Genomic DNA, 26667 nt, shown 5'->3' on the forward strand with positions numbered 1-26667 from the left:
CCGTTTACAGTTCTCAAATACTCAAAGGATGTCGGACCGGGTACATTCACCAAAAGCAGGCGTAGAAAGAAGCATTCATGTTGATTGGGGTGAACGGTGTAGAGTCTTCCTATCGTGGTATCTTTGAAGATGGTAGGTTGGCCGTCGACTGACTTACCCTGTTTTCGACGTTCAAATACTTTATTTTTAGTATTCCACGTGTAATACAAAGGCACTTCAGTATACAGCAGTTTTTTTTTTGCAAAAGAATCATTTTTGCAAAGCGAAAAAAAAGCTGTTAATTTTGTATCCGGTGGATTCAGGGCTCTTTGTTGCACGTTGGTTTCCGAGAAATAAACACGTTGACCATTCTGTAAATGTACCGCTAAGTGAACAACAGCTGGACTACGTTCATGTATCGGAAATGAAAGAATTCGCCAAACAGCTTCATTACTGCTTATGTATCTTCCAGCCTGATATTGTACGATTTCGTCGAAATCTTTGATTTCGGGCTGCAAGCCAAAAACTGCCATGTCACTGCCTTTGTTGGCGTATTTACATATGTATTTGATTGCCTTTACGGAGTTACAGTATTCAACGTTTATGTGTGCATTAAATGTTTTTGATAATAATGGGGAATATGGAACAACCCACTGGTTATCTACTTCGATGGTGGTACCGTTGCCATTGTAGGTTCTTCAGTCATTTTACAATTAGAAATTTCTCTTTCAACAGTCTTCTTACAATTAAAAATTTGTCTTTGAACGATATTCTTAAATACCTGTGTCCTGGTCGTCATTTATTTTCCCTGTGTCCCGGTCGTCATTTGTGTCCCGGTATCCCAGTCTGTAATTTCTCTTTGAGTGTCCCGGTCGTTATTTATATTCCCTCTGTCCCGTCCGTCATTTGTGTCCCGGTCTGTAATTTCTATTTGAGTGTTTTTTCTTTTTAGTATTTTTTAGTTTTTTACATTTTTCGTTTTTCAGTTTTCTTTTTCTTCTTTATTTTTCAGCTTCACTATGAAATACATATCGCCGAACCTTTGTTTTTTTAACTAAAATCTGGTAGGCATTGATGACCTTATCCAAGTCAAAATCCCAAACCCAATCATCATCGCTATCATTTTCAGTTTTGATATGTTTTGACTCTCGCTGTCCAGGTGGATCTTCATCTAACTGCGCGGTTTTGCGTTCTTTAGCCTCAAGCCTGTTTCCTTGCTGTTCTTTTGATTCCTCGGCACGCTTTCTTTTCTGACTTTCTCTATCAGCAGCAAGTTTTTTGGCATAGACTCTTTGAGCATCTTCATCGGCTTTTGCCATTGTAAGTTCATCAGTCATTTTAAACTTAAACATTAATAGATTTCTACGTGAACAGATATGTCTTAAATATCTTTAATGACGTCACCGTCATAGCAAAAATGACGACAACTAACTTCATGACGTCAGTCGACACAGAAACATGACGTCACCTGACAGACAGACACACAGACAGACAACTTATTTTTATATATATAGATTTTATATATATAGACTAGCTGTTGGGGTGGCGCTTCGCGCCACCCCAACATCTAGTTGGTGGGGCGCTTCGCGCGCCCCCAAGCCCCCCCACGCGCGTAAGTCGTTACGCGCCATATTAGTTACGCGCCATTGTAGTTGTCTCCCTGTGTCCCACCTGTCAATAGAGATGGATATAAATATATGTTTTTAACTACGTAAAACATGCGAATATACAACATTCTTCGCTGTCCCATTGTCTGTGCATATAAATAGATTGTCAGGTTTACTGACTCTTGGACATGCAACATATAATTGTCCATGGGAAAAACAATCCGTATTCAGATCTATACCTCATTATTCTAATGATGTGTCCCTGTGTCCCGGTCGTCATTTATATTCCCTGTGTCCCGGTCGTCATTTGTGTCCCGGTGTCCCAGTTTGTAATTTCTCTTTGAGTGTCCCGGTCGTTATTTATATTCCTTGTGTCCCGGTCGTCATTTGTGTCCCGGTCTGTAATTTCTATTCGAACAATCCCTGTGTCTCGGTCGTCATTTATATATCCCGCCTGTGCCCCCGGCGTCCCCGTTGTAGTTGTGTCCCTGTGTCCCGGTCGTCATTTATATTCCCTGTGTCCCGGTCGTGATTTGTGTCCGGGTGTCCCAGTCTGTAATTTCTCTTTGAGGTTCCCGGTCGTCACTTATATTCCCTCTGTCTCGGTCGTCATTTGTGTCCCGGTCTGTAATTTCTCTTTGAGTGTTTTTTCTTTTTAGTTTTTTTTTAGTTTTTTACCTTTTTTCTTTTTTCAGTTTTCTTTTTCTTCTTTATTTTTCAGCGTCACTATGAAGTACATATCGACGAACATTTGTTTTTTTAACTTAAATCTCGTAGGCATTGATGACCTTATCCAAGTCAAAATCCCAAACCCAATCATCATCGCTACAATTTTCAGTTTTGATATGTTTTGACTCTCGCTGTCCAGGTGGATTTTCATCTAACTGCGCGGTTTTGCGTTCTTTAGCTGCAAGCCTGTTTTCTTGCTGTTCTTGTGGTTCCCCGGCACGCTTTCTTTTCTTACTTTCTCTATCAGCTGCAAGCCTGTTTTCTTGCTGTTCTTGTGATTCCTCGGAATGCTTTCTTTTCTTACTTTCTCTATCAGCAGCAAGTTTTTTGGCATAAACTCTTTGAGCAGCTTCCTTGGCTGTTGCCATTGTAGGTTCTTCTGTCATTTTACAATTAAACATTTTTCCGTGAACAAATGTCTTAAATACCATTAAGGACGTCACCGTCATAGCAAAAATTACCACAACTAACTTCATGACGTCAGTCGACACAGAAACATGACGTCACCTGACAGACAGACACACAGACAGACAAATTATTTTTATATATATAGATATATGCAATCAGCTTCAGAGTTTCATCTATCTATTGTAACAAATTTCTAGATCTGCTAGAATTTCCGTCTTTATTCCTTTATTTTTCATCCTCTACCCATGCAAATGTGATAGTAAATTAAAACCACAAAGTGGCCAACAAAATTAATTGTTTAATTTACTACTTTACAGGATTGCCATAAAATGTTTCTCTAAAATATCTTAAAGCTAGGTTAAAAAGTCTGTATCCTGGTATCGTCAACCAAGTTTCCATTACATTGACCAAGGTTACAAAACCTTGTTATTAATACATTTCTCTACCAAATTACTTAGTTGTCAGACATTGTTAAGAAATATTACCAATTTTTCCAAGTTTTTTTTTCCTGTAAAATTGCCAATCTAGTTTATAAATAAATTTCAGCAGTCAAACGTTGAAACTAATCTTATTGCATTTTTTCTTTATTAATTTTTCAGTTCTTGTTAGGACATAAATATTTGCAGCTAAAACAAGGACATTAAATTAATTACACGGCTGCCAACTCCCATCTAAAATAATGTTTGGTCTCTATTCTGCGGCTCTGCAGCTTTTATGTTTCTATAATTGATCTGTCACCTCTTACTATGATTTGTCACTTCATTTGATCGCTTTGGGTAATTATCTATTGGTCGTCTCCAAAGAATTATCCCATGGAATACCTTACCTTTGTGTGTAATTCCTGTCAAAGACATTGCCCAGAAAATATGATCGAACTCTCAGCTCTGGAGATGTGCCATAAAAGGATAAATGGCGAAAATGGAAGAGGGGGAATATGTTGATATATAGAAGATTCAGCATTCTTGGCTTGACAAGCATTGTCCTGTGGTTTTTATCCTTTGTTCTTTATCAGCTTATATTAACTTAATAACAACATATTTACCGGTTGTCTTAGATTACCTGCAATTTATCCTGAAGTCTAACCGTAAAATAATTCGCATATTCGGTGGGGTGGCTTTTATTTCTCTTCATTGGCTTTTTTTAACCTTCGGTGATAACCAAACATACTCTCTTCTGTCTGGCACTAATTGATCTTAGAATTACTATCAAGGACCGGCAGCTTCACTGACCATCTTCGACAACTAATCCCATCTACAGCTGTACCCTAGGAAGCTCATGGCTGTGGTTTTCCTTGAATTTCTTCCTTGAATTCTTTTGCACCTTTTGTTTTTTCGCCTCCAGAAGGTTGAGGAATTTTGATTTAGACGTTGAAGTATATCTTATCTTGTCGTGACGCAGCTTGTGGAAAGATTCGTCAGCTTTGGTGTTCGATGTTTTGCGGGCGTATAGCAGTGTGAATTGTGCAGAGGCTGTTTAATATTCAATTCTTGTTGGATAGAGGTTTTTTGTCCAGTTTATTGTGCTTTTTTCCCCGCTGGTGAAGATGATTAAAGCTTTATTGAGACGAATAGGCTTTGTTTGTTAGATAGATTGTCAGATTCGTTAGACAAGTAAGGTTCAGCCTTTACATCCTTGAAGAATGAAAGGAAAATTGTTCAAAGGAGGTCAATATTTTATTAAATATTTGAAGAGTTTGCTTTTCGAAATCTATCTTCTATTTGAGGTTTAAGGCTTATCTACCACTCGCTTAAGCCTTGTCTACCATTTTGGCATCTCGAATACTGAAACCCACTCTAGTTTATGGACAAAAACAAAAGGATAAGGAATTGAATTGAAATCATTATCAAAATGTAGCGTTTGTTTGGTCAAGAACTACATCTTTTCCATGTACTTTAGTTTTGCTTCCCCTGCCCTCATCAGTTAGAAAGGATGGTCTTAGAACCTTGGGAAGGGCTTGTGAGATCATAAACTAAAAGCCATACTGCCCCTTTAAGGGAAAAACCGATCAGAAGGAAAATTTTCACCTCCTTAATACTCATCGAGCACCTAGACGCCCCCAACCCAGCAAGACATCGAATCAAAGTCTGTATAGCCATTTTAATAAGAAGGCTCAAAAAGTTGGGAAATGTACCTCCGGGGTGGCATGAGAAGTATATCCTCAGATTAAGGGTTTAGAGATATGTCAGCAGCTGACATAAAATATAGGCTTCATAGATACAGTTTAATAGACATGCGGACATTTTACAACTTGTGAAAATATTTCATACTAGGATCTTCAATCTATCTGATTAAAGGTCTCAAATTGAAGCCCTGTTTACCTGTCCTCCTCTTCCTCCTGTCCCGATATTTGTTTGAAGAAAGTGCAAGGTAACAATTTTGGGAATATAAGAGTAAATCCCCTTCCCCTTTGCATATACAACCTCTCTTGACTCATGATCATTGAGAGATTATTAAGAAACGGTTATTATAACTAAACAATCTGGTTGAATTTAAAAAAAATAATAATGAAAAGTAAATGGGTAGTAAAAAAGCTAGAAAAGTAAAACTAGCAGCGATCAGTATATGTTAAATGGAAAACCCTAACACGAACAGAGACCATTTTGGAGGAAGAATTGATATTTAAAACAAGCAAAAATTTCAATTAACAATAAAGTCAAGCTTAAAACACTTTCAAATCACCACAAACAAGGGCAGTGTTCAAATCCCTTTAGAGGCTAGGTGTCATTTGAGCTGTACTGAAATCACTTACATCATGGGTCTCATTAAAGGGTTTTTGTGCTAGGTTAAAACTAGTTTTCAACGAAAGTTTGAAAACTGATCAATCACAAAATTACTTCCGCCTGTCAAATGAGCAAAACAAGATACTGCCCTAGACAAAAAAGTTGAAGCACGAAGTAAAAAATAATAATAATAATAATCTCTGCGATCATACTTAAATACCACGTCTACTTACTCAAATGTCAGTTATCAAGCAGTTCGTGGTGACGAACTGAGTGAGGGGAGACTCGGCCTAATAGTAACTGAAACTCAAAAGAATGAAATTTTGATAACAATAGTTGCGTCAAAAGAATTGAATTTTTACAATGATTCCAAATATACAAAGTTAATTGATTTAATGTTATTTATCAAAAGCTACGAGCCTAAGAAAATTTGTCTCATTTCCTAAGAAGAGGGGAAACATCCCCTAAAATTCAAACATTCTGAATGAAAATATCGCACCACCAGAGAACCCTATATAGAGCTTTCAAGCTCCCATCTGCAAAAATCTGGAATTTAATTTTTGTTTGCCAGGAGAAAGACCACGCATGCGTGTTTTTTTGTTTTTTTTTACCAGGGGTGACTGAATCAAATCAAAGATCATAGAAGATCACGAGAGGGCTCATTCGATCATAAATTAGAGGTTCTTGTGCCCTTTTTAAGTCTCCTAAAAGATTGGATGGCAAATCCCACGTCCCCTTTTTCCCCAAAGTCATCTGACCGAAAATGTCAGATAGCGATTTTGTTCAGCATAGTTGATAACTCTAATAATTATATCCCTGGGATGACATACCCCTCCCATGGTCCCTGGGGAAAGGGCTGTAAATAATAAAATTTACTTCCAGCAGTGAAATGCCACAACGGCAACAATATAAGTTTGGCATGAAAAAAAAAAATTCTTCCGTCTGGGTCGAACGAAATTAAATTTTAACTTTTACTAAATAACATAAACTTTCACTGAAACTAGAAGAGCCTCAATATTGAAAAGCATTATGTAGCCCCTTTAGTCTGCTAAAATGATATATTCGATGTATCAATCATTTCCAAAAGTAGGGCTAGAGGATAGATAAGCTAATATTGTATCTAAAAGCTCTTCAGCGTAAAACCATGATCAATCATTGACCATATCTCAAATCTTCATATCATATCTCAAATCAGATAGACATGCATATGTACCAGATTAATACAAAATTGATATTTATCTTTTATTTAAGTTTGGCATAGAGCCGAAAAAAACATTGCCTTTTTTGTATGAGCTCTTAGATTAGATGGGGGGACCTCAGTGATACAAAGCCGCTGTTATTTGTTTATCTAAATTCCAGCCAAAGAGTTTGTCGGACGAGAAACTAAAAAAAATAATAATATATTCTTTTTGTGAGCAGCGGAAAAAATCTTTCACCCCCTTCCCAAAAAACAAATTCTGAGGACCTCAACCCCCTCCCCAAAAACAAACTTCCGGAAAGCTTCAAATCGATCCCCCAGCCATGAAAACAATGTATACTTTGTGGAACTGCAGTTAAAAATTCGTCACTTTTTAATGAAACCTACTGACTGTAAATTTTCTCCATAATTATAACTGCTGGATCACCTTCAGGATCTAGGTCTAAAAAAAAAAGAAAAAGAAAACGCATAAAAACGCATACTCTCTTTCGAGAATCGGAAATCTACTGACTGTATTTGTATCTGTACAACGGAAAAATAACATAACGTGATTGTTTTCAGATTGGGGATTGACTGGGAGTTCTCAATATTACCAATTACATTGGTTGATATAAAGGCATTTTTACCCGTAGTTTGTGTAAATCACTTAGTACAAACTCATAAGTCATTTTGTTTTGCTTTGCAGTTGGGAAAAACAGAATTCTCTAAAAACAGGAGTTGCCCAAACTTGAGAAAACGGAATCCTATGTTATTGCTAAAAATTGTCACTGCTTAATCCTCCCCCCTTCCCCCATGAAAAATATTTGATTAGCTTTTTTCAATGAAAAGTAAAGAGTGATTCTTAAACTTTAAATTAAATATAAAAAAAAAAAATTCAGCTGAAAGTAAGGAGCAGCATTAAAACTTAAAACGAACAGAAATTATTACGTAAATGAGGGGTTTCGCCCCCTCGTCAATACCTTGCTCTTTACGCTTAAGTTTTTTTAGTATTTCCAAAAGAGCTATTTGTTCTAATTAAACGACCTTTGTTATTCCGGGGTCTTTCGGAAGAATTGGAACAAAATTCGAACTTTAGCTTATAGAGCAAGGCATTGACGAGGGAGCAAACCCCCTCACATACATAACAATTTCTATTCGTTTTAAGTTTCAATGTTGCTCTTCACTTCCAGTTGAAAAAACTTGTTTTTTTTCATTTAATTTAACATTGTTTTTAAATAATGCTGGGAAATCGAGAATGGAATTCTCCTCCCTAATGGAAAAAATCCTCCATGGAAAGATCTTCCCGCGTAACCCTCTCCCCCTGACCCCTTACCAGAAAAATCCCCCCCCCCGAAAACGTCTGTATATTTCCCAATAACTATATGTAATATACTATATGTAAACAGTGGGCAAAGTTCTAAACCTGCAGTCCTTCCCCCGGGTACTGTGGAGAATTAAGTCATCCTCAAAGACATAGTTATTAGATTTTTTGACTATGCTGAACAAAATGGCTATCTCATAATTTTTTTCCGGTGACTTTGGGGAAAAATAAGCGCGGGAGGGGATCTCGTTGCCCTCCAATTTTTTTGTCACTTGAAAAGGGTGCTAGAAATTTTAATTTAAATTCAATTGAGCCCTCTCGCGACATTCTAGGAGCACTGAGTCAATATGACACCCCTGGGGGAAAAACAAAAATAATAAAAAAAAAACAAAGAAACACGCATCCGTGATCTTCCTTCTGACGAAAAATATAAAATTCCACATTTTTGCAGATAGGAGCTTGAAACCTCTATAGTAGGGTTCTTTGATACGCTGAATCTGATGATACATTAAGATTCTATGACTTTTAGGGGATGTTTCCCCCCTTTTTTGAAAATAAGGCAATTTTTCTCAGGTTCGTGACTTTTGAGGGGTTAGACTAAACCTGATGAAATCAGCATAAACATTCGATTTATTTATGTATCTATTGGTATAAAATTCCGTTTTTTAGAGTTTCGATTACTGTTGAGCCGGATCACTCCTTACTTACAGTTCGTTACGACGAACTGTTTGATAAGCAAAACTTAACTTACATAATAAGTCCAGCCTAAAACAATCATTTATTTCTATAAATAAAGGCGCAAACCACTAAACGAATATGAATTTAAATGAACGATGAAGCAACATGTAAAACTAAAATATATTACCAAAAACAAGGGTAGTGTTGTTGTTATTGCCCAAACCCAGAAAGACTGGAGCGTTGTTTGTTTTTTAAAACTTTGCTATCCCTGATCTTTTTGAAGCTTGTAGCCGTGAGTTCCCATACCAAGAGAAAATAAGATTAAAAATATAATTAGATGCTTGATCCCTTAAAAGTGGGGCCGGAAAAGGGCCGACAATTTTTATTTGTTCTGCTAAAAATTCATTCTGATTAGCAAAAATAGCATTATTTTATGCTGCGGTAATTTGAATTTACCAATTTTGTAAAACTGAACTTATGTCTGACTCCTAGTCCTAAGTCTTAACTCGTCCAAAGAAAGGAAAAAAAATATTAAACGGACTTCGGACAATATTTTAGTTAAATAAAGCAAACATAATTTATAAAGACATGGTTTTATCGAATTGTGACGACCGACAATCGACCTAAAATTCATTTACTTTTGATTTCTTACAAATTACCCTAGAGCGGTCTTGTCTAGCATTTCCTCTGGTCCTAGCGGCACAAGCTGAGGGAGGGCATTTACCCCTCCTCCAAGCATTTCCATAAATTGGCACAAAACACAAACACAAACACTTTTCAAATTTTATTCTTTGCAATTGTAGCTTCTGATCTCTCTTTTTATTTACCTTATTTTTTCAATTCGAAAGGCAGCGCAATCCATTTTGTAATGCTAGTACTTTTTAATACCTACAAGAGCCGTTTTAAAACCCTTCCCCGTATACTTCACTTGGAGCTTCTAAAAATAAATCATGTCAAACCAAACTACTTACCTCCTCTTGAGTTTTGTAGCAAGGAGGAGTTGAATTAGGGTCATAATCCATTTCTGATGGAATAGTCTGAAAATAAAAAAATTATCTGATTACCTGAATATTTCCAGCAGGTGATAGACATTCTCACCGGCCAAATACAATGAATTCCTAATCATTAAAAACATTTTATCGTTGATTTTGAAAATCAACTATAAATACTGTTGAGCTCGAATACAGAGGAATATAATTTGAGCATCAGGTTGTCCAAACACAACCCGGATTTCTGAAAAATTAACTTGAAGAACGAAGAACTTAGACATCCAAACATGAATGCCTAGTTGGGCCAATTTGAAACTTGTTTAGGTAAATGAAACATTCCAACGAACAAAACATTAAAACATCAAACAGTGATTCACATAGGAGGATTCTTAACATGTTTTTTAGCCAAACTGATTTTTCAATTGTATCTCCGATTGGTAGAAGGTAAATTTCCAATTGGTAGAAAGTGACCTAACCTAGCGAAAGCAAAGCCAGTGGATGAGTTTTATTTATTTTAGCACATTTAATCGAAAAAGTCATTATTAGTATCACTGGGATTGATTTAATCTTTATTAAATTGACATTAATCAAGATCAATTAGAGGAGTTTTAATCTCATTAGTACCTCAGACTCTCAACTGATATAACAATGGAAGTTGATTTATGCGATTTGTTTCGCTAATTATTTATTACATTCGTATTATCTGTGCTTCTTACATTTCTTTCTTTTCCAGATGACTTCTCAGCGTTACTTTGCGAACACACAATTTATTTCTTCTTTGTTTATTTGTTGTAAATAAATATACAAATACAAGCCGTAAATACCATTTCATAGTCAAATATATATTAAACAAAATTGTCTTTAAATCAGTGTTTGAAAACTATTAAACGAAACAGAAATCTCACGATCCTATATTTTTACCCCCTTTTATAAATATACAATACTAGCTGTTGGCGTGGCGCGACGCGCCACCCCAACACCTAGTTGATGGGGGCGCTTCGCCCCCCCCCTAAGCCCCCCCCCCGCGCGCGTAAGTTGTTACGCGCCATTGTAGTTGTGTCCCTGTGTCCCACCTGTGAATATAGATATATATATATATATATATATATATATATATATATATATATATATATATATAATTATATATATATATATAGATATATATATATATATATATATAATTATATATATATATATATAGATATATATATATATATATATATATATCTATATATATAAAAATAAGTTGTCTGTCTGTGGATGTGTGGATGGATGTGTCAGGTGACGTCACCTGAAAAAACTGGATTAGGTGACGTCAAAACTGAAAAAACTAAAAAAAGGCAAAAACTACAAAAAAAACTAAAAACTAATAAAAAAAATAAAAAAGCTAAAAAACTAAAAAAACTATAAAGGTAAAAACCAATAAAAAACTAAAAAAAAAACTGAAAAAACTAAAAAAAGGCAAAAACTACAAAAAAAAACTAAAAACTAATAAAAAAAGTAAAAAAGCTAAAAAACTAAAAAAACTAAAAAAACTAAAAAAAGGTAAAAAACTAAAAAAAATAAAAAATAAAAAAAAACTAAAAAAAAGGAAAAAACTGAAAAATAAGCTAAAATAAAGGTAAAAACCAATAAAAAACTAAAAAAAAAAAGGAAAAAACTAATAAATGACGACACTCAAAGAGAAAGCGACCAGGACAAAAAACTAAAAAAAAAGGCAAAAACTACAAAAAAACTAAAAACTAATAAAAAAAATAAAAAAGCTAAAAAACTAAAAAAACTAAAAAAAGGTAAAAAACTAAAAAAACTAAAAATTAAAAAAAAACTAAAAAAGGTAAAAACTAAAAGAACTAAAAAAGAAAAAAATAAATGACGACACTCAAAGAGAAAGCGACCAGGACAAAAGGAATGTTCGATTAGCAATCAACAAAGCACCGGGACACAGGGAGTATAAATGACGACCAGGACACAAGTAAAAAAAAAAATTAACAAAACTAAAAAGAAGGTAAAAACTACAAAAAAACTAAAAAGAAAAAAAAACTAAAAACTAATAAAAAAACTAAAAAATCTAAAAATCTAAATAAACTAAAAAAGAAAAAAAAAGGAAAAAAATAAAGGAGAAAAACAAAACTAAAAAACGAATGTATATACAGACCGGTACACCGGGATACAAATGACGACCGGGACACAGGGAATATAAATAACGACCGGGACACAGGGACACAACTACAACGGGGACACCGGGGGAAACAGGGGGATATAAATGACGACCGGGACAAAAAAACTAAAAAGAAATAAAAACTAAAAACTAATAAAAAAAACTAAAAAATCTAAAAATCTAAATAAGCTAAAAAAGAAAAAAAAAGGAAAAAAATAAAGGAGAAAAACAAAACTAAAAAACGAATGTATATACAGACCGGGACACCGGGATACAAATGATGACCGGGACCCGGGACACAGGGAATATAAATGACGACCGGGACACAGGGACACAACTACAACGGGGACACCGGGGGAAACAGGGGGATAACCTGACAATCTATTTATATGCAAAGACAATGGGACAGCAAAGAATGTTGTATATTCGCAAGTTTTACGTAGTTAAAACCATATATATATATATATATCTATATTCACAGGTGGGACATAGGGACACAACTACAATGGCGCGTAACTATTATGGCGCGTAACGACTTACGCGCGCGGGGGGGCTTGGGGGGGGGCGCGAAGCGCCCCCACCAACTAGGTGTTGGGGTGGCGCGAAGCGCCACCCCAACAGCTAGTATATATATATATATATATATATATATATATATATATATATATATATATATATATATATATATATATATATATATATATATATATATTTAACTACGTAAAACTTACGAATATACAACATTCTTCGCTGTCCCATTGTCTGTGCACATAAATAGATTGTCAGGTTTACTGACTCTTGAACATGCAGCATATAATTGTCCATGGGAAAAACAATGCGTATTCAGATCTATACCTCATTATTCTAATGATTGCCCTTGAGCTTTGTTGATGGTGATTGCTAATCGAACATTCCCTGTGTCCCCGTCGTCATTTATATATCCCCGTGTGCCCCCGCATCCCCGTTGTAGTTGTGTCCCTGTGTCCCGGTCGTCATTTATATTCCCTGTGTCCCGGTCGTCATTTGTGTCCCGGTGTCCCAGTCTGTAATTTCTCTTTGAGTGCCCCGGTCGTCATTTATATTCCCTGTGTCCCGTTGTCCTGGTCGTCATTTGTGTCCCGGTCTGTAATTTCATCAGTTGACAAACATGACGTCAGTCGTCAAACAACTTCATGACGACATACAGCTCAATCCTAACAATGACGTCAGTCGACAAGCATGACGTCAGTCGTCACACAAACATGACGTCAGTCGACAGACACACAAACAAACAACTTATTTATATATATATATATATATATATATAGATAAATCCCATTCCATAATTAAATGGAAATCAATCAAATAAAAAACGTCTTTAAATCGATGCAAACAAACTGCAAAACAAAAAGAGAAATTCTACATCTTTACATCAGTCACTAACACGCGTAGGGTTTATTTCGCACATTTCTATAATTTCCTAAAAACTAGTCCCATGCGATAAATTTTACTGCTTAGCTGAGGTGTTACGCAGAGTGACGATCCAATTAGACTTCGAATATTAAAACAAAACATTTTTAGTTGCCTCACAAACCAAACGTCAACTTCAGAGGATGGTTTATAACTTTTGCTAACAAAGTGAATGATAAAACAAAAAGAAAATGCTGAGACCTGTCTATCGCCACTTATGTTACCAATTGTAAGCTATTACATGTTTGGCTCTTTAATAAGAGCCTATGGAGAGCCTGTGAAGTAAGCGTCTACAATTTCCTTTTGAACTGATACTAATAAGTGAGAACCGTTCATCTTCATGAGACAGAAGAAAAGTCAATAAACTCCTTCTTGTGATCACCTTTCCTTTCAATATTTATCTTTCAAAGTTTACCTACTTTCTAGAACTTGTAGAGTTTAAGATTGAATTAATCTTTACACAAAATATAACAATTCTATTGATGAAAGAGTCGATACTACATATGACAAAGAAATCACTTCTTTGTATAGAACTGGAATTATACTAAAGTTATATAATGACCTTCATAAACACTACCGAAACTCTTCTTAGGAGGAGGCTGAAACACAGGAGGAGGGTGAGGTTGGAGAGAGTTTATTTAAAACTGGTAAGATAATAACAGCTATATTATAATTTGTGAGCAATTGTATTGCAAATATTATACCATTCCCCTGTGAATCAAGGAGTCCAGAACACAAAAAGTCGGATGTGTGGGGGGAGGGGGTCTAAAATTTAGTATTTTGTAGTTTATATTCAAAAATATCACGAATAGGTCACAATGGTCGCAATAATTAAGTGAAACCCTTGATAATTATTTCAACGGCAACCTCCTCCCTCTACCAAGCTAAAGCCTTGGTGACATGGTATTTATAAACTGATAAGGTAATATTGGCTATATTATAATTTGTAAGCGATTGTATTGCAAATATAGGGCCATTCTCAGGTGCATCAAGGACTCTGGAACCTGAAGGGGGGTTAAACCCCCAACTTCACTCTGGGAGAAGGGCTCAATTACCGGTTTGCATATAAAAAGATGCGTCCAACATAAATGAGACATAACACCGGTAATCATAACAAAAAGCCACTGTCTGTAGGAAGACAACTACGTATTTTCAGAAAGCCGTCGTAATTTTGAGCCTTTTCTAGCAGAATGAGAAGCTTCTTTTAGTATTTAGAGGATTTCTTTCTTGGAAACTAGGTCTCTTAGAGAGACTTCCCGTTTTTTCCCCAGATTTCTCCGGGTAACCATTTAGAGCTGCGTTGACTCTTGCTGAGCTTACAAAGACACACCAATGACCCCCGTTCCAAAACAAAAAATAGCAACACTAGGCCTCGAACCCTGTTCTTAGACTTCAAGTCCAGTGCGATAACCACTCGACTAGGACAGCTTAAAGTAGAACCAAGTAAAAATTATTGGTAAAGCCAAAAGTAGAGCCAAATAAGAATTAATGGTAAAAGCCAGAGTCAAAAGTAGAGCCAATAGGTAAAAGTAGAGCCAAATAAGAATTACTGTTAAAAACCAGAGCCAAACAAGAATTAATAGTCGAAAACCAGTGATACTGAAATGTCCTGTATATTGAAAAGAAGCACTCACCGCCCAGACTTTTAAAGAATAGTTAAATTGTAAGAGTATGTGAGATATCCGCGAAGCACGCTGGATCAGCAATACCATTATGAACCGAAATGCTTGGGCCGCTCTGGCCCCAGTTTTCCTTGTCATCTATCCTTCCAAACCGATCCCAAAAGACTGGTAAAGCGTAATTAGGGGAGTTGGACCAGGGGAAAGGAAAGAAATCAAAATCAGTTATTTGCATCATGGGAGTAAAGATCCGCTTTTACTGCTCCGCACCAAGTAATAATAATAATAAAAAAAGCAGACAGTGGAGAAGGAGAGCCGACATGGAGTTATTTCGACCCAAAAGCTGCCACCAAATATGAGGAACATGGTTACCGTAATTAATACTGCTAGTAATGAAGCGAAGAGCAAAGCGTGTATCCAAACATGAAAAATCTTTAAAATCATCATTGCCTCAAAACTTTTCTAACTGCATAACAGATAACGTCATAAGCCGAGCAACAAACTGTCGTTACTTGTGAACTCGGAGATACTTCTCTTATGGATTGTGACAGTGCTGATGACCTTGTACTTCATGACTGTATTGATGCTGATGAATTTGTTGATAGTTGACATTGACTTAATACGCATGAAACACCAGTAGAATAAATCTGGAAACTGATTGACTGATATCAAAATTATTGTATTTAATCTTCCAAGTCCTGTATTCTCCCAATCCCTCTAAGGTGACAACAGACCGTGGAGCCCACGTCAGGGTCACCATTAATTCTGCATCTACAAGGTAAGCCAACGATTTTGCAGACGATGGTCCTACTGCCAAATAAGCATACAGCCTATTATGAAGGCCTCGCTTACTTTTAAACAGTTTCAAACATCAGAAGAACGCCCTAGATATTTAAGAGCACTGAACTGCCTATTTCTAACGCATAGGTTGGTTGTGTGTTACTACACTACAAAGATGTGGGCCATCATATCGCTCATTTCACAATTGGTAGACATTTGTCAGCCAAAACCTAATGTTCGAATTGAGAAGCTTCGATAGTAAATTTCTAATGTTAATAAAAGCTGACTCTGCCTTACGTCCGAGGAGCCATTCTCGACTAAAATTGCGAAACAGAGTCAAAAATGGCTCAATGATCTCCTGCACATTCCACAAAGCATACCAGCCTGAACAGTCTGAAAATTTGAGCGACATCGATAAATTTGTGTCACCTAAGGGCAAGTCCTTGTGTTACTAACTACTTGTACTTGTTTCACGGTGCCCACCCTTGGCCAGATGATGGCTTGACGATAGACAATCACTCTTGGTCCCAGCGGACCAAGGTCCAGCGGACCAAGGTCACTCTTGGTCTAGGTCAGACTTGGTGGTGGGAGTCCCGTTTGTTTTTTTTATCTCCGGCTCGCTTTTTTCTCCACGACAGTAACGCGAGACATTTCAGGCATTACTTCGATATTGCGTTTTCAGAATGTCAAAGTATGTGACCAAACGACTAGAGGCATCTGTAGTTCATGAAATTTGATATAGGAAGCCATTTTCTAACTTTACTGCGGATGGTATGGTTACTGACTTTCGCAGACCGCCTGACCTTCAGGACATACCAAAGGCACTCATGATAGAACATATCCAGATCCCGGGCTTCTAAGGGTTTAAAAGGCTACTTCTCGCAGCCACAGAGTATTACCGGCACCATTGCATCGAATACCCAAAGTTTTGTCTTCAACGTAACTCGGTGCTTGTTCAATAGGGGTTTCATCAGACGGAGAAAAACAATCCAGGCTGAAGAAATACGAGGTGTCATGTGGTTCCACCAAGCATCTATACGTCGTATTTGGTTCCACCTAACACAATGCCCTAGTCTCACATAGAAGGATAGCTCCAACAAGTTTCTAGACACCATGAAATCGCCCTTAACGATGCCCTCGCATCTCCTATTAGCAACACATCGCTTTATGTTCAGTGGGTGGAGTTGCCAAGCAGGTAAAGTAGGACATTAAAATTTATAACGAACGGAAATTATTCCATATATGAAAGAAGCTGACCCCTCCTTAACGTCCCGCTTTTCACCCTAAAGTTTGACTCTTTGTTACAGTTCTACCTTTTAAAACGATAAAAAAAACTTTAGCGTAAAGAGCGGGACGTTGAGGAGGGGACAGCCCCTTTCATATACGGAATAATTTCTGTTCGTTTTAAGTTTTAATGTCGCTCCTTACTTTCAGTTGAAAAAACTTATTTTTTTATTTAATTTCTGAACGTTTTTGAACTAATGTATGTTTTGATTTTGGCTCACCCCACACGAATAATTAAAAAGAAATTTTCATTTTTTTTTCTAAATGGCTTTTTCATAGCTTTGATCGAATGATTTTGATAGAAAAAGGAGGTGGGGGAGGAGGCCTTGTCGCCCTTCAATTTTTGGTTGCTTAAAAATGCAACTAGAACTTTTCATTTTTTTTTACCAACATTTTTATTAGTAATAAATATATGTAACTTACAAATGAACTTGCGTAACGAACTTCTATATTTGCATATTTTTATTACGTATATAAGGGGGTTCGCACCCTCGTCAATACCTCGCTTTTTACACTAAAGCTTGAATTTTGTCCCAATTCTTTAAAAACGACCCCTGAATCACAAAGGCCGTAGAATACATAGTTGAAATTACTAAAAATATTTTAGCGTCAAGAGCGAGGTATTGAGGAGGAGACGAACGACCTGATATATGTAATAATTTCTGTTCGTTTTAAATTTCAATGCTGCTCCTTACTTCCAATTGAATTTTTTTATGTATTTTCTCATTGTTTTTTTTTTAAATAAGGCTAGAAAAACCTGCGCCCCCTTCATGGAAATTCTCTTCCCTCATGATAAATTCCTCCGTGGAACGATCCTCCCATGTGACCAAAAAAAATCCAAAATTCCAGATTTTTGTAGATAGGAGCTTGAAACTCTTACAGTAGGTTCTCTGATACTCTGAATTTGATGGTGTGATTTTCAATAAGATTCTACGACTTTTAGGGGGTGTTTCCCCCTATTTTCTAAAACAAATCAAATTTTCTCAGGCTCGTAACTTTTTACTGGTAAGACTAGACTTGATGAAATTTATATATTTAAAATCAGCATAAAAATACAATTCTTTTGATGTAACTATTGTATCAAAATTCCATTTTTAGAGTTTCTTTTACTATTGAGCCGGGTCGCTCCTTACTACAGTTTGTTACCACGAACTGTATGAAAAGTCTTCTCTAATTCTATTGGCTTGATATAAATTCTTGAGCCAAACCATCTCATCAGAATGTCAGAAAAGGTATTTCTCCGTAGTTGCTATGTCAAACTCTGAATTCTTAAAAAAACACTAAACCTGATTAATCTTTTTGTTGAGCTAGTAACGAGCATGAGCAGTTTTTGAGCTACAAAATTTAAAAAAATTCTCTGTTTCTCTGCTGGTTCATTATTCCAGGCAAATATTTTGTTTTGTTTGACAACAGAATAACTAAAAACATATGTAATTGTGTCTACTGCATATGAATAGTGTGAACTTGAAATAGGAGAAAACATACAAACGAAGAAAAAAGGGAAGAGAAGCAGGAAAATAGGATTATCTATCAAAATCAAGCTGACAATAGCAAGTTTGTTCTTGATGAAGCAAAGCATAAGTCAAGACTAGCCCTTTACCAAACTCTTAAAGTACCTAAAATATCAAAATGAAGACAGTTCCTGCACATCGGACACATCCAAGGTTTATTCACACCTGAAAACAACGATTTTCTACATTTTTTCTTTTGGCTCTTCCAAAATTATGAAGTCTTTGAAGTAGTACCCCATTTTCATCAGTGTTGCCGCGTTCAGCCGTAAAAATAAAGAATTAGGTGTTATAACACCATCGCAGTTTTCTGCCACCGTATGTTTTTCGCCACCCAGAAAATCTTGCATCATCAAGAGGATTATTTGGATGAGAATAGACAGGTTAGGTTAGGTTAGTCGATGTCCATGTTTATGTCTATGTCTATGTCTATATCTAAGTCTATACTAACCTGACCTACCTGAATTAAAAGGTGGCGTAAACCATATGGTGGCGGATAACCACGGTGGCGTTTAAATACTGCTGCCAAAATAACTACGCAGCACTAATTAGTTAAACCTAACAACGCTTTTCGTCCGTAAGAGTTCACACATTAGCAATCTGTTGATTTCCATAGACAACTTCTTCTCCAGAAGAAACCTGGACTTTATTAAGCATTTAAGAAGGTTATATTCTGCTGAAATTTAACCAAAGTTTCTTTTTTAATTTGGCATCCATAACTATCAAAAACTACACAACTGCAAATGTAATTATTTTTATCCAAATTTGAATTCCCAGTTTTTCCTAATTTTTTAAGATATAAATCGGAAGTTTCCAATTAACCAATTCAACCAGTCAGATTTAATTTTTACGATCCTTGGTGATTTAACCACCTGAAACCAACTTTTTTTTTTCGAATGGCTGATGAGGTAGATATTGAAACTAAGTTCTCATAAAGTATCTGAATTTCTCTTGTTCCGTAGTGAAGAGTAGTCGTTTCTTGTTCTTTTATTGGGTTAAATTTGTTAAATTATTTTTTATCCTTTTCTAGTTCTTTTTAAGTTTAATTTACAGTTGCTAGTCTCTGCGGAGCGCTGAATCAAGCCTTTTAGCATGTGCGTTTACGTAGCGTACGATTTACATCATTATCAAAATTACAAATTGCCGTGCTTAATTTAAGAAAAAAAACTTAAATTTTTTCATGGTATACCATTCTGAGGTAAGTTTTGTTATTTTGAGGTAAGTTTTGTTTAAATTTTTGTTATTCAAGCATGCACCAAGGAGCTCTTGGGTCTTAGACCATTAAAGGGAGTATCAACACGAGGAGCATGCGCAAATTTTCAAAGTTTTAGGAGAGATGGGTATTGAGTTGGTGGCTGTCTGAAACAAGCAAAAAATTTATTTTTGGCCTACATTAAGCCAATCAAGAAATTCCTTACAGTACCAAGGGTAATTAAAATAAAATCTACATGAACTGGTAATGAGAAAACTTACACAACCATATATATCAAAACTGGCGAAAATACATCTTGAAATATGCACAAAATGGCAAACAATGGCGAAAATATGATGTCGTCCTAAAAACTTCCCAATTTTAAAACAAGCAATACCAAATCGTAGAAAATTATGGTTTTGAGGTATGAATAGACTATGATGGGTTCAGGGGACAAAAAAAGTGGATGTCAGAAGGGGAAGCCAAATAGGTCGACCTTTTATAGACCTCTTTGGGTCTGTGTTACACTGTAAAACTTTAAGCCAGTAAAAAGAAGAAAAGGAATTAGAGTCAAAAGAATTTTTCACCGCAATAGTTACATCACACTTCTGTGGTGCCACTTCAATTCGACATAACAGCTAAATTTGCTGTAAAAGCAAGGGGTATGACTTTGCTTACTACTTTGTCACTAAGTTAATGTGTTGTTTTAGAGTACTTGACAAAAACAAGTCTAGGCCTTAGAATTCTCTCAGTCATTTTTGAGGATTTGTGTCCTCTAAACCCATCATAGGTCTAACCGTACCACAAGACTGAGGTTTCCAACGCCACTACAAGCTCTATTTTTTGCCACATTCGCAAATAGTAATTTTTGTTCGGATGGTCAATAAAAGCATGAAGAAGAAGGGTTCGACATTACGGGGACTTTGTCTGAAGTTCTCAAATAAGGATCTTTTCTTGCCTCCATTTTTAAGATTAATTTACCAGTCGGGGAATTATTTTTTAGTTTTTTTAGGAGCAAGTCTTTTTACCTGTATTGGTAAGACCAATTTACGAGTTGATAATCCACCACCACCCACCCAATACAGCCCTGAATAGTAGCCTTGCGGTAACAGATATATGTGCCATATTCAATCTATCTAAGATCCCTCAATGCTTAATAAGCATCCCTTTGCCCCTTAAAGCGTATCAAACTCACATCGACGCAAATAGTATTAATTGAGAGCCTAGTCTAAAACTAATGATAATAGTTAAAAGTGAAAAAAAATTTACTGAATAGAAGTATTTTTAAATACCATTCCTCGGAGAGTCACCGTCAAACACATCCCTATCCCTGATTAAATATTTCTGCAACTTATTAATACATACTAAAATTCCACCTCCAAAAAGTAAGATCAATGCTATCCTGATTGAATACTTTTGCAAAAGTTTTCTACTGAAACTAATTAAAGTAAGCTCATGAACGGAACCTAATCAACTCTTTTGATATACTCAAACTAATCCGATTAAGACAAAATCTTTTATTTCCCAGCGTAATACGCTTAGAGAGTAAAAACCTCAGCGAAGGCATTATTATTTCCAAAGGATGCGGTCTAAAAACAGAGAAAAGATAATCCACCAGTGAAGTACCAAAAAAGAATGTACATTTCTTAGGTTAGGTTTTTCTGGGGAAATCTTGACCAGACATATAGTTTTTTCCCAGAATTTCTGGGGGAAAGGCTTTAGATATATTACGGAACTCAACAACTCGAAGACTGGAACGGAAGTAATGTTACACTTTTTAGGTCTTCCCCTATTCTCTAAAGCCTACGTTGCCAAACCATATCCAGGATACGCCCAGGGAAAAAAACCAAATCAGTTCCCATTTAGGCTAAGAAGCAAAAATACAGGAAAAGCTTCGCATGATCTTCTAACAGTCATTTTGAATTAATATTTTAATTACCTGTTTAACTTAGCTAGATTATTACCGTTTAAAATCAATCATAAATAAATATATTACTTAATTAAACTGCAAAACGCTGTCTAAAGCTATCAGAGCTGTGCACGATCCTCCTCAACCCAAATCTATCAAGATTTCATTCTTTACTCCCTCGTATGATATTCCAATTCCCTATAAGTCCTTCCTTATGACTTGATCTCATCCTATTTGGGGATAAAGAGTTTCCGAAACTCATACCCCAGGGATAGTAAGCATGAGAGTAGATGATTTAGACTTTATTTACTCAGACAGGAAGGATGGGGTACATAAGACAAGGGGTAGGACTCATGATGAATAAGGCAGCTACTGAGTCTTGTTTACGCTGGGAAGGAATTAATAATAGAATATTTATCTCTCATTTTATGACTGAAAAGATCAGGGTATCAGTTAGAGTAGCTATACCCCTGTAGAATCGACTGATGGAGATACTAGTGACTCAGTTTAATTTTACTGACAGTTACAGGAGCAAATAAACAGGGCCCCAGGTGGAAATATGGTATTTTTGTTAAGAGATTTTAAGGCCCTGGTCGGTAGAAATAGAGATAGATAGTATCCTAGCCTAGGTGAATATGTTGTAGGAAATGGCTACAGATCGCCGCAATTTTGTAGGCATAACAATCTAGTTATAACCATTAAGGTGTTCAGTCATAAAATGACTCATAAGTTAACATGGTTTTCACAGGATGGCAAGACAGCAAACCTTATTGATTATCTTAGTGTGAACTGAAGAATGGCAGGATTAATACAAGATACTAGGATATATAGGAGTGCTGTTATTGACGTTAAAAGTAAAGATCCCCATCTAGTAGTGTATAGGGTTAACTTAAAGTTGGAATTTCGGGAAGTTACTATGCTGGTAGACATCAGGATGAGAATTTGAGAGAAACTTTCCAGGAACAGTTGAATACTAAACTAGAGAGTTTAAAATTTGACAATATGGAAGATGGATGGAATAATTTTAGGAAAACAATTTGTGAAATTGATGAAAGTATCACAGGGAAGAAGAGGTCTTAGGGAAGAAAGAATATTAGTGGAAAAACTTAATGTTAGAGAGAGACGAGAAGGGACTTTTACAAAAATTATCTGAGTGATAGATCATATGAAAACAAAAGGAATGTAAAGAAAGTGGAGAAAGCATTAAAATATGAACTAAGGAGGTGTGAAGTGGAGGACATGGATAAAATTGCTGAGAATCTGGAAGATGCAGCTAGATGGCATAATAATAAAACAATGTGCCGGCACGTTAATAAACTGAGAGGGAATGGTCAATCCAGACTTGTCCCAGTTAAAGACAGGAGCGGGCCATAATTAGTGATAAGGAAAGAGTTAAAGAGAGATGGGTAGAACATTTTGATAATGTGCTAAACCGAGATAGAGTTCCAGGAGAAGATAAGGAGGAAAATGAAGAAGTGGGTGATACATTGGATGTGAAGGAAAGTTTGTTTTGTGAGGAAGAATTAGCGACAGTACTGAAAAGATTAAAAATAATAAGGCTAGAGGTGCTGACAAGGTGGTAAATGAGTTTGTTAAATATGGTGGCTGTGAGGTAAGAAATACGTTATTAAAGAATATGAATAAAAAAAGGTGATAAGAATGAGTAGGGTAATTATCGAGGCATTAGTCCAGTCTCTGTAGGTAGCAAATTACTTAGTAATATGACACTTTTTAGACTGAGAGATGCTGTAGATAAAGTTATAAGAGACGAACAGTGCAGTTTTAGTAAAGGTAGAGGATGTGTGGACCAAATTTTCATTCTCCGGTTAATAATTGAGAAGTGCCTGAGTAGGTAGCAGGAAGGGTGTGCGAAAGCACAGGATGGTTGGCCCCCAACCCCCCATTGCACTTCCTGGCTGAAGGGCCAAGAAAGGGAGATCAGCACCGCCGGTAGGGACTGTAAAGTCTAATGCCGTATCCTTTACCTTTTTTTACCTTTGGTCCTCAGTTTTATAGATTATGAGCAAGCATTTGATTCAGTTGATAGAAGAAGAGCTTTAGTGAATGTCTTACCCTTGTAAGGTATACCAGACAAATACAATAAAGTCATTAGTGCTAGGTAGGAGGATACCACTACTGCAGTTAAGGTAGGAAAAGGGGTTGGAAGCTGGTTTTGTATTTAACACCTTGTATCAAAACTCCTTTGGTCCTCAGTTTTATAGATTATGAGCAAGCATTCGATTCAGTTGATAGAAGAGCTTTAGTGAATGTCTTACCCTTGTATGGCATACCAGACAAATACAATAAAGTGATTAGTGCTAGATACGATAATAGCACTACTGAGGTTAACGTAGGAATAGGGGTTAGCAGCTGGTTTTGTATTAAATCTGGAGTTTATTAGGGTCGTGTTCTATTCCCATTTATATGGATCATTTTGATGGACTTTGTCTTAAGAAGCACAGAAAGGCAATGGGAGACCATGGAATCAAATGGGGAGGAAAAACTCTCTTGGACTTGGATTATGATGATGATTTAAGCATTCTAGATGAAAGTGTGAGCAAGATGAACGAACTTTTAGAGGTTTTATGAGTTCAGGGTGTTAGAATAGGTTTGAAAATTAATATTAAGAAGACTAAGTCACTAAAGTTATGAATAAGTGGAGATGGAAAGGTGACAATGGCTAACAAAAAAATAGATCAGGTGGATAGCTTCACTTACCTTGGTGGGAGACGGTGGAAGCAGAGAAGATGTTAAAAGTAGAATAGCCAAGGCTCAGGGTATTTTTTCACTAAGAAAGTTTGGAAGAATAGGAAGATAAGTCTGCAAACCAAGATCAGAATATTGGAAGTTACAGTGATCACAGTAATCAAATATGGCTCTGAAGCATGGGCGCTCCGAAAAGTGGTTGAAAATTTGCTATATGTTTTCCAAAGAAATTGTTTACGGATTCTTCTGGGTACCCGGCAGACTGACCGTATTTTAAACAGTGGATTGTACGAAAAGTGTGGTTCCATCCCGCTTTCTAGGGCTATAATGAGAGAAAGGTCGAAAAGGCTAGGGCACGTTCTGCGGATGAAGGATGACAGATTGTCAAAGATTGTCCTTTTCAGCCAACCGTCTAGGGCTAAACGGAAAGCAGGAAATCCGCGGTTGGGTGGGAGGATGTTATAAAGGAAGATTTAAATGAAATGGGAACTTCCTGGGAGGGTTTGAAGAAGGAGGCTTTGAATAGATTGGGTTGGAGGGGCGTGCGTAGCTGTGTGGGCCTCATGCGTCTAGGTGCTGCGGTGAGCTGTCAATAGTAGTAGTAGTATCCTTTAGTCCGCTTCTTCGGGTGTTTTACCGCTATCCATTGCTTAAAATATTTATCCTACTTTGATCTTTACCAATTTTCACCTTATTCAACCTTAATGTGTATCTTATTTGCCTTATTTTTATAGGCATAACTGTTCAATCAATATGGTCTGAATGCTCTAACTTAGTTCACTAATCATACAAAAGAAAAACAGATATAGGAACCGTATTTTCGAATTGTATAACTTAGAACCCTTGCCTGGAGGGCTGTGGAACGGGGGAGGAGGTTTGAAACCCTGAGGCATAATTCTTGGACTTGTCACCTATACTGAAAAAATACATATCGGGAAATTTTGTTCCGATGAACTTAGGGGGAAAGGGGGCGTGAGAGGGGCTGGTTGCTCTCCAATCACTTTGACTCCTAAAAAAGGCACTAGAATTGTCAACTTCCGATTAAATAAGCTCCGTCCCAAGTTTCTAGGACAGGTCTTTCAATACGAAGTGTCGTGGCAAAAAGAAAAAATCATCGCTTGTAATCTTAATCTCAACTAAATTCCTATCTCCCTTGACTTGAATTTTTATCTTGTTGGCACTATTTTATTGTCATGACTATTAATACGGTTTGAATTCTCTATTTTAGTTTACTATGCATTCAAATTCAAAAATAAAAGTTGTTTGAAAAAGAGTTGTTTCACAGGGGAAAATATATTTCAATATTTATGGTTATCATTTTTTTAATGTTTTGAATGAAAATACCAAAAAAAAAACGGCATTTTTCAATGACAGCGCCCCCAAAAAGGTTATTTTTTAAATCTAGACGGCGCAGGCCCTCCTGCCTCCCCCAGCTCCAAGTTGACAACACTGAAGAGGCACGCGCGCAGGAATTAATTTCAAAGGGTAAGACGGACAAAAAAAAACACAAAACAGGCAAAATAATATGACAAATCAAGAAGACTTTAGTGAAGATCCTGAAACTACAAGCGGGCAGGCCCAAAGGCTCTCTCCCTCATTCGTACATGCCTATGTTTCAAAATGTTTGGAAAGGTAGCACTGATAACCTCAACAGGTTTTTTTTTTTAAGGAGTGGGCTAAGTGAACGTCGAGTATACGCCACTACAATAGAGGATTTCAAGATCTCTCTACCCATGTTGTTGAGGTATTTGATACGGTCCCTCCAGACTACTCATGGTAGACCTGGATGAAAATCTTTTTTTTTTCACTCATATGAAACATCATTTATTAATTCATTAACTTGGGAAAATTGGGACCGACGTTATGAGTCGGTCAAAGTGAGAAGAATATTTTATTCTTTCGTGTACTGAGAACCTGAAATTAGGACATCCTATATTTTGCATTGACTTTTATTTATTCCTATGTGATCCTAAAACAAAGAAAACATAATCCACAAGTGAAGTATCAGAAAAGATAATACGTTTCTTAGGGTTAAGTTTTTTTCTTCTGGAGAAATCTTTCCCGGACATAAAACTTTTTCCCAGAATTTCTGAGGGAAACCCTTCAGAACTCAACAACTCAAAGGCATGAAAGGAAGTGATTTTAAATATTTTAGAACCGGCTCTATTTTCTCCAGCCTGCATTTTCAGGCCATCTCCAGGATACGTCCAGTGAAAAATAAAAATCGGTTAGTAATTAGGCCAAGAATCAAAGATGCAGGAAAAGTTTCGCATGTTCTCCTAGCATTCATTTTCAAATAATATTTAAATTAGCTTGATTATTAACCATTGCAAACCAACAATAAATTATGCTAGTTAACTAACTGAGATTTACTAATTAAGCATACAACTATCAATTGTAAACACTACTTATTATCTTGAGCATCTAATTCTACCTTAATTTAATTACTAATAT

At 36.3% G+C, this 26667-nt stretch overlaps 1 protein-coding gene across 1 annotated transcript in view; it reads right to left on the reverse strand.

Moving 5' to 3' along the window:
• Positions 1-26667, reverse strand: part of LOC136026285 (DNA-directed RNA polymerase II subunit RPB7-like) — a 148161-nt gene that overhangs the window by 96460 nt on the left and 25034 nt on the right. Inside the window, exon 5 of the mRNA XM_065702683.1 lies at positions 9591-9656. Coding sequence (XP_065558755.1) covers positions 9591-9656 — 66 coding nt within the window. The remainder of the gene's footprint in view (positions 1-9590; positions 9657-26667) is intronic.

This window comes from Artemia franciscana, chromosome 4 (genome assembly GCF_032884065.1).
Source record: "Artemia franciscana chromosome 4, ASM3288406v1, whole genome shotgun sequence".
NCBI lineage: Eukaryota > Metazoa > Arthropoda > Branchiopoda > Anostraca > Artemiidae > Artemia > Artemia franciscana.